At 42.1% G+C, this 9,706-nt stretch overlaps 1 protein-coding gene across 1 annotated transcript; it reads right to left on the bottom strand.

Annotated features, from left to right (window-relative positions):
• Window positions 1-2,278: 2,278 nt before the first annotated feature.
• Window positions 2,279-5,300, bottom strand: LOC112557530 (G-protein coupled receptor GRL101-like). Its single transcript, XM_025227443.1, has 3 exons — window positions 5,134-5,300; window positions 4,611-4,626; window positions 2,279-4,327 (listed from the first exon to the last, which is right to left on the bottom strand). Exons 1-3 carry the CDS (start codon window positions 5,298-5,300, stop codon window positions 2,279-2,281), a joined length of 2,232 nt encoding a protein of 743 aa, XP_025083228.1.
• Window positions 5,301-9,706: the final 4,406 nt, after the last annotated feature.

The following is a 9,706-nucleotide window of genomic DNA, read 5'->3' as shown; positions in this document are numbered from 1 at the left end:
TCCCACTTGCACTATATCAACCCGTATTAGCGACCTCAAGGACTGGCTTGTGACAAACAAACTTACAACGGGAAAAAACGGAAGCCCTCCTATTCTCTAGAACAGTGATGCCCGACCTTTTTCGGCCTGCGGGCCATATCTATTTCGGACAGCCGTGTCGCGGGCCATATCCATTTCGGACAGCCGTGTCGCGGGCCACTTCACCGCAAAAATACAAAAAAGGAAAAAAAATAGAGCAGATACCATTTTTTATTAGAAACAAGTTGTACTTACCATTAATTATGTAGTAATTAGTGGGATATTTGAAGTTGTTTTCCCGAAACCAACTTCTGAATGTCCGGCTTCATCGTAGAGACACCAAGTCGGAGCACTGAATAGAAATGTTCGTCCATCGAAAAAAAGATTGGGAAACGCCCCTACTTGGGGATAAATACTTCTTCTTTCCTTTTTTCGTTTATTTTTTTTTTAATTATTATTACTAACATGCCGATTTCCTGCACTGTGGGCAGAAGTTTCGCGGGCCGTAGGTTGGGCATCCCTGCTCTAGAAGAGAAAAAAAATCGACCTTCCCCCAATCACATCAAGATGGGCGAAACCAACATCACCTTTGTGTCATCCATCAGAAGTGTGGGATTGATTGACACTCCTGACATGACTCTTGATAGACAAGTTACAGCTGTTTGTCTATTATAAGCGTCGTAAGATCAGCGTTATTCGTTACATTCTCTGTACGCGAGCCACCAACACTATTGTCTGTGTATTTGTTCTTTCTCAGCTTTATTACTGCAGCTCCCTGCTCGAGGCTGCCCCTCATCCCTCATTCAAAGACTTCAGAAGGTACAGAGCTTGGGTAGCTGCTTACATCGTTTTCTACACTGTCTACCCACCCGCTCTCGGACTCAGTACAAAAAGTCTCCGCTCTTTGTCTGAGTACCGTACCCTGACTATTCCTGTCACCAGAGCAACAACATATGCTCACAAGAGTTTCTGTTACCATACAATAAAATCACTTCCTGTCGACATCCACCACCTACCCACAATTGAATCCCTTACATCTGCACTGAATACGCACTTCTCTATACAGCATGACTCCTAACAACAGTCCACACGATGCTCGTCCTTTGTCACCCACCGATTGCAACTTTCCTACTCGTCTTCCTGAACAAAATCACTAGTTTCACAGTTCTTGTTACTCGGTGCCTCTGTATTTTCTGTATTTGTCTTCTATTTGTTGTCAGCATTGTTTACTTTTCCTTTCCTCGTATCCTGTCCATGTTGTCCATGTCTCGTTCCTGTTGTAAGCGCTAAGACAAGCAGACTCTCCGCCACAAAGCCTGTGACTCAGTTATTGAATAACATCCAGCACACGTACCACAGGAGTACGCCAGGGCTGCAAAATCAAAGTTAAAATAAATAAAACTTTGTTTACTGGAATTGGCGGATACAGTCTCCACTTCCTACATGCAGACTGCCTCTGAAGCTAGCGGGAGACCTTGCAAAGTAAACGACTAGTCGTCCGTTAAAAAGTTATACCGCAACTCATCCGTGGAGACACGTGCAACTACCCACGACACCATGACACGTCCTCACCTTCACCTACGGCGTGAACTGTCCGGTGTCAGCAGCTGTAGCAGCTACTTTTGTAACCTTGCCACCGTGTATTGGCACTAGTAGGGGGAGTAGTGTAGTGGAGTATGGTCCTTGAAAATACTGGCAACTGTTGAATTTACTGGTTATTTTGTGGCCTGTCCTTTTCTCTGCTGGTAGAAGTAGTCCTTGTATTTAAATAGAACTGTGGTCAAGCAAAAACTAAAGGGCTGAGAAACCTGATGTGGTAACATTTTCCTTATCAATCTATGGAGGTGGGGGGGGGGGTGATAGAACATTGGTACAGCTTCAAAAAAAGAGATACGTCTTTCTGAACTGGTCGGTGGTCAGCAATCCCATCTCTGAAAGTACCTTAACAATCTCGACAAGATAGTATTGAGTTTGTGCCAGGTCCTTATATCCTCCAGTAGCTGTAATGTCAGGAGTTACACACGCCAAGTGACAGGACAAGTGTGACATGACCTAGTCCGAGCTGTCTTTCCTCCACCATAAAAAAGATTTCAGTATAGTCTACACATTCTTAGCGTCTGAGTGCGTCCTGCTGTAAACCAGTAAATTTTACAATCGCCTTTATTTAGTAATTTATTTAAACTGAGTGTGTTGCCTATTTACAAAGCAAGGTCAATAAATTTCTGAACACAAGTCATTGGGATTCTTTACACGAACACTGTTATGTTTCAGAGTTCTTGTATTTCGAAAGGGACATAAAATACTTCCTCATTTTCCCTTCCCTGGCTTTGCGCCTGCGCTCCTTCATGACGTTGTATGTGTACAGGAAGGGGTTGAGAGCGGAGTTGAGGGGAACAATGAAGATGACGAGAGCGACGATGACCTCACTAGAGACTGGCGTGCCGCGGGCCGCTAGAAGTCCAAGCATGGCCACGGGGAACTTGCAGCAAAAGTCAGACACAACCACTGTCATCAGTCGACGGGCGATGGTCAGGTCCTTTGTCCTCTTGGATGTGTCAAAGTTTGTCATACTGTTAATTCTTACTGACCAAAAGATTAAAACCTGACCAGCAGTAATAAGCAAGAAGATGGAGCCGTTGAGGATAATCATGACACCAAAAGCGTAGTCCTTTCCAGAAAAGTAGTTTCTAATGATTGGGATCGGAATACAGAGTCCGTTCTGACTGTAAAAGTTCCAGTCAGATGTTGACGGCAGCAAAGGAATCACTGCAATACTAACACCTACACTCCATACTATAACTGAAGCTATCCACGCAGAACGTTTACAAAAGTGAAGGACACTAAATGGAAACGCGATGACTAGGAGTCGGTCTAATGTGACGAGAAGGATAATGAAAGCTGACACTTCACTAGACAGTAGACAGAGAAAGCCGGCCAGCTTACACACAAAACTATTTCTCCATATTAAGTCGTTCCACAAGTAGTTTCCCAGGTACACACGGTCAGCTATTCCTATGATGGCCAGGTACACACCCATCACAAAGTCAGCTAGACTTAAATTAGTGACAAAGACATCAAACCCAAGGTTGCTTGTTTTCTTACTGATAAACACACGGTAAATAAAACTTCCCGCGTTGCCCATCAGAGCTAAAGACGCGAATAACGAGAGGAAGACACGGTATGTGTCTGAGCGCAGGAGAGCATCACAGGACGAGATCTCGTCAGATGGCGCTTCACACTTTTTAATAATAAACCGTTCAGGAAGAGAGGCTGGACAACAGACCTTGTAGTTGTCAGTATAGAGGGACTCTAACTTGCTTAAGGTAGTAAATGTTTGTGGTGGGAAGTAGTTCACAGTAGACCCCTTTAAATCTAGACTTCGTAGTTCAATCAGGTTTGTGAACACCTCGCCAGCAATGGTTTCAACGCCGCAGCCAGAGAGATTGAGTTTCTGTAGGTTAGGAAATGTTTCAGAAATCATAACATCCAGTATTGAAAACTTAACTCTGGAAACATCAAGGTCTATTACCTGCCTTAATACAGAATGATGATGTCTGTCAGTTGGGTATAAGGATGCAAAAGGATTACCTGCTAGACGTAATGTCCTCAGATTCTGTAATCTTTCAAATATATTAGAACTGAATGAGGTAATATAGTTGTTACTTAGTTCAAGGATCTGAAGGTTTACAAAGTTCATTTGCTCTAGAACACTGATGTTACAGTTGTTAAAACTGAGATAAACGAACATTCTGTTATTGACAACATCTCTGGGGGTCATCCCCGAGCCACTTGCGTTAAGATACCTCAGCTCCAGGTAACTGGACGCTGCAAACCTTGCCTTGCAGGTGAAGGCCAGTCCGTGACACACACACGTGTCAGGACAAGAAAGGCGACACAACAGCTCGTCGTCTCCCTCAGGACACTGTGACCAACCGTCACACACGTGATCAGGGTGCAGGCAGACGTGGGACGAGCGGCAGCGGTAGTAGCCGGGACAGGTGTAGGTGTCACACGCCGTCTCGTCCTGTTTACCAGGACAGTCAAAGACACCATTACAGCGAACATAGACGGGCAGACAGTAAAAATCATTTATTAATGGACACTGGAAATGGGTTTCGGGACACAGAGGTTCCTGTGTCGTCGTTAATGGCTTTAGTGGCATCAGGAAACCATTCAAGTCAATGTCTATGATAGCAGGGGGAGGTAAACTTATTTTATTGGGATGCATAGCTATAATTTCGCATGTACGTTCGTCTGAGCCATCTGGGCAGTGCCAAAAATCATCGCATCGAAACTCATTTGGAATGCACTGTAAAGAAAAAAACAAACATTCGAGTGTCAATCAAAGAGCTCATCAGAAGATGATAAAAGTGTAATAAATGAGAGTAGGTCAGCACAAAGTTTAAGCAGATGAATCTTAAACGAACGATTCGAGAAAAAGCTCCAAAACAGACCAAAAATTTCTTTTTTAAAAATGTGACGGCAAAGGAAAAAAAGATACTAACTATACTTAATACTATATTTAGCTAGAGGCATGTCCTATGTGAAACAGTTTAATAACTAAACTTTGGAGTAAATAAACGCTTACTCACTGGCAGTGGTGATGCCCTGACAAAGAAAACGTAAGAATAGTTCTTATGTAACTAAGGACATGCACAACGGGAAATAAATAATCCGTGTGTTTACGGGATCGTTGCAATTATATCTCTTTAGGTACTTTTTTAATAATTTAATTTAAACATTAGCAAAAGTATGGTGTGAATAATGTATAAATATTTAAACTGACCATACTACTACTTTAGGAAAGAAAAAAGCAGCCCTGATCCCGACACTCAACTGTTTACCTGTTTGTTGCTACACTCAGAAACGTTCCAAGCACACGAAGAAAAGAGGCAGAACTTCTCATCACTGTCATCGGAGCAGTCATAACGATGATCGCACACGAGGGAGTAGGGCACACGTTGAATCTCGTTCACGCACGAGAACAAAGGCGGAGGTGACGTCAGACATATCTTAGCGTTGTCATACTTGTCCGCCCAGCACTCACTCTTGACATCACAAGCGAGGAAAGTGTGTGTGTAGTGGAGTGACGGACACTGCAAGACGTCCACTGACCAGTTGGCTGTGAGTGACACCGGCATCTGTGGTAAAGTGTCGTCGCCACTAACGGCAAACTTGCAGACGAACCACGACCAGAAGTTGTCACTGCAGGCTGCTGTAGATGTTGTTAGCTGACCGTTTGAGTCAACACGGACTCCTATGCACTGGTTTCTTCCTAACATGCGAATCACTGGTAGTAGATAATTCACTCTTTCATCCACTCCTACCAACACATGTTTGTACCTAACAGGCGAGAAAAGAGAAGAATGTGATTTAATGTGTCTTTTAGTCTGGTCGTTTTCTTTCTTTTCTACCATTAAAACTAAACAAAGCATCAAAACCTTATGTTTTCTATTATTGTCCTTTACTTTTGATAATGGGATGAGTACTTTGGACATGATGCTGAGCATAAGGACTCACTTTTATTTAGTTTTATTGGATGTTTTAGTAACTACAGAGCTCACTCATTGGACATATCTACAGTCAAAAGATTAATAATGTGGCTCATTATTTGTTGGATTTGTTTCATAAACTGTCGTTAATTTTCTTGTATAGTTAAAACATTATTCGTTAAATGAATATGGTAGACAAGATATGAAAATTGTCTTCTTAGAAATGTTGAGACTGTGAAGAAACCGAGTCTGCTTGACTAACATTTGCTGTTTGATAAAAGAAGCCTCACATCACTTTGCAGTCTTTGTCTACCTACTGTGTAGATTATCGCTAAGGAAAAATGTTCATGAACAGGAACCTCGTGACAAGGATAAAGAGCGGTTTTGTTTGCTAAGTGTCCAGAATTAATGTGTATTTTTAGAGTTGTTGCAGAAAGTAAAACCAATGATAAGCTACATTAATCTTATTAAAGAAACAATGGAGGAGATTGTGTAATCAGTAAATAAGAAGAGTGATTAAATTAAAAGAACGGCTTAAAGTTTTTGTGGGTTTTTTGTGTGAGATATTTCAGCAAGAATTTCGAGTTTTTCTTCGAAAAAAGTAAGATCGATTTGTTTGATGGTCCTCAAGGATGAGTATGGTTTTCTGAATAATCACTTAATCTAGACAAGCCTTCGGGACACTAGTTTACGACAATGACAATTCTTTATTTACGAGATGTAAAATAAGCAAGAAAATGCTTTTTCCCATTTAGCCCTCGCCTTTTACAGTTCAGAAAGTTAACTACATAAATGAAGTAATTAAGAATTGTAGAAAAATGTGTAGTAAACTTAAAGGAAGGTGGATATGAACAAAAGTGATGGTTAAGAAAAAATATGCATTTATTTACAAGGTTTCCTGGAGTTGGGAGGAATGTCTAGAGGCCTCATCTATATATATATTTTATGTCTTCAAAGTATTTAGATAGAGGGCGTCGAAAGCAGTTAAGGAAGTTCGATTGCTTCAGATGGAGAGGGAGGCTGTACCATACCACGCTTCCTGAGTATTTCAAACTTGATATCATGGATTATTTCAGTAACAGGTGTGAAGAGAAATTTAAAGCTACAGTAGCTTACATGTATGGCAATGACGACGAAGACGGCTTTAGCCCGTAAACCACATAATGGGGGTCCCTAAAATACCGCAGCAGCAGATCTCGAAAGGCCTCCCATTCTGACGGTGTGTTCGCTGTCATCAGCAGCATACCTCGAGACTTACAGGTTTCCGCAGCTGTCTCCCAGGACACGCTGTCTTCTGTCTTCACAAACTGTAGACATGTGCCATTAGCTGACTGGAAGCCTGGACCACACACGTGACTGGTGTAAGGACAGTCCACTTCGTCCTCGCCGCCCACGCAGTCGGACACCAGGTTACACGGGAAGTGCAGGCGGAAGTCGGGCCAGTGCGGCACAGAGCAGTTCCACCTGCCGTCACTCAGTTGTTGGGGAAGAGCGGAGAGGGCGTGAAAAGAGAAATCAAGTCGAAATCCTGTCCTTGGAAATGTCAGAGACTGGAAGTGAATGTACAGCTTGCTGACATTGTAGAGAGAAACAGGTACCCCTGTGTCACGTAACGTATACATCAAATTTGTATCAAGAGGTTCTTCACTGTAAAGAGACAATTGATGATGGTTCAATTCTTGAAACCAATATATATCTACCTTTTGAAAACTAACCATTACTTGATGGTGACTGGGGATAAGAATCAAAGTCCAGCTATTCATGCGTGGATGCAGAATTTCCCCGTTCCAGTTGGGTGTTTGAACATAGCCTGTAATCAGTTAAACACATGTACCGATAAACACACACACACACACACAAGACAACGAATGTTTGTGAAACACTCTAATTTACACAAGGTTATTCGTAGCTATTTTGGAATATGGTGTCTATGTTGTGACAATATTCCTATTTGTTCTCGTGAATGCAGGTAATGACCACAGGGAGCTGGACACGTGGGTGACATATCAGTCCTTACTGTGACTACCAGCATTATTACAACCCTGCAGGAGAAACATAACATAAACGTTCACACACTAGTCTCTGCACGATCTCCTCTTCTCTCACAATACTGATTTTTTTTTCTTCTGGCTTGCGAGGTCCAGTGGCGCAATGGTCAGTGTCTGTCAATTCAATGAACTAAGATCAAATCTCGTCTTGGGCCTGCTGCTGTTTTTCTGCATGTGGAATCTGTTTTGGAGACAGGCTGCTTTGTCGTGATTTAACCTGAGTTACTTGCTCGAGGTCTAACACCAACCCATCCTCATCTTCATGCTGACTTTGTCCTTCTCACAGCCACTAAAGCGTGTTGAGTAAAGCTTGTCATCGACCCACACCTCGATGTTTTCTTCAGAGACATGGCTGAGACAACAGGGGGATGACAGCGTGTCACTGCGGGACACTGCCTACAATCTTTCTCCCGACCTACACGAAGAGCCGGCAATGATGAAATCTACAGATCATCAGTCACCTGTCCTTTACTACTGCTTTACCTGTCCCACACAAGTTTGACTGTCTACGTTTGTTTATCGGCTCCTTACTGCTCGATGCACCTTTTCCTCTATTGACCCCCTTCTAAGACCAAGATCAAACCTACAGCCTCTACCTCTCTTTCAGAATTTAATGATATGGGGAAGTTACAGAAATTTACTCAACGGACCAGCCAATACTTCTTCGAGGTATTGATGTTTAATTCAAAAACAAGTCTCATCCTGATAATGAAAAAGAAGTTGATCGCAAATGCCCCTCATCGGCTCCACACTCACTCTTTACATATTCAATGCTAGTATTCACATCACACCTGCTCGATATGTTTTTTGCTTATGTTATTGATGATCATTTCCCAGTGTCTCGACGTCTGATGCCCCTGTCTACATGTGTCCCCTGCTTCTCACAGATACAGTAGTGTCAAACTCTTTGACGTGAAGCGAGTTCGTATTTAGTTGAATGTGTTTGGATGAAGACTGAACTCACCATCCACAAAGACTGGACTCACTATCTAAAAAGAGAAACGATGTGTTACAAAGTGCCTAAAATATAGCCCATGAAAAGAGTTCAGCCCAGACAATTAACTAAGCCTCCTCCAGTAGTCTGTTTGACATCTGCAGTCGAATGACTGGACTTACCACGGCCACATCACTGCCCACTGCCTACCCGTCTCCATAGCTACGGCGAGTTTTCAGTGATTATTTCGCTACCGAGATCTCAGATATACGATCATCCTTAGATATCATCTCTTGATAACATCTCTTGGGATGTTCTCCAGAAACACACTTTGATTGAGTTTTGACCAGTCTCTGCAGCTAATGTAAAGGCGATTATACTCATGACCAGGCCAACAACTTGTCAGGTAGACCCAACACCTGCACGGATTCTTCTTGATTGTTTATGTGTTACTTCCTGTCATCAAAAATATTGTAAATGTCAGTTTGTCAACAGGCTTCCCGTCTTTCTTTGAAGCTGCCCTGGTGTCTGACTCCTAATATTCACAGAATGTCAGGCCTTTTTTTAACTTCCCCCGATTTCCTGTTTAATTCTCCTTCTCTCCTCGTCTGACCCGACAGAATAACGGTACTCACAGTCGTTGATATTCTGCGTAGTCTTTATCTTTCTTTTGTTAATCATTATTAGTGCTGATTAGTCCTCTGGCCGCTGTTTAATGATTAGTTTATTAGTTTTAACTATGCTATCGTATTACTTGTACTAATTCGGCTATAGCAAAACTATAGCAAAGTCTTCTATTGAATTACTCACTCAAGAAAAAAAATTAATGTTTCACGTACCATGGTTGTGTGTCGTGTAGTTGATTTCCAGCTGAGGCCTGAGTTGAGTGTCAACAGCGGATATATTGATATATAATGAAATTGGAACTCTTTTAAGACTGGGTAAGTACATCACAACCTCGATTTTATTGCTAAAAGAGAAAAAATTTTGAGAATAATCACAGGCGCCCTCTGTTAACTTGTAATCTTCTCCAATGTCATATACAGAAAGCCGGAGATCAAGACACGATACGTTTGTAGTTATCTGAATATGAGCCACGTGATCAATAGGTAAAGTTACTATTATTTTACAAATTCCTTCCAGAAAGGAATGTGAAAAGTTCACGCTTATGTGCATCAGCGTTACTTTGAATTCGTCTGCTGATGCTTTAATCA

The sequence above is a fragment of the Pomacea canaliculata genome, linkage group LG2 (genome assembly GCF_003073045.1).
Source record: "Pomacea canaliculata isolate SZHN2017 linkage group LG2, ASM307304v1, whole genome shotgun sequence".
Classification (NCBI taxonomy): Eukaryota; Metazoa; Mollusca; class Gastropoda; order Architaenioglossa; family Ampullariidae; genus Pomacea; species Pomacea canaliculata.
Note: the sequence above shows the minus strand (reverse complement) of the source record. Positions and strands in the feature narration are given on the sequence as shown.

Bases quoted from the DNA above. Each gene is read 5' to 3' on its own strand.
- LOC112557530 (XM_025227443.1), bottom strand. From the start codon at position 5,300: ATGTTAGGAAGAAACCAGTGCATAGGAGTCCGTGTTGACTCAAACGGT.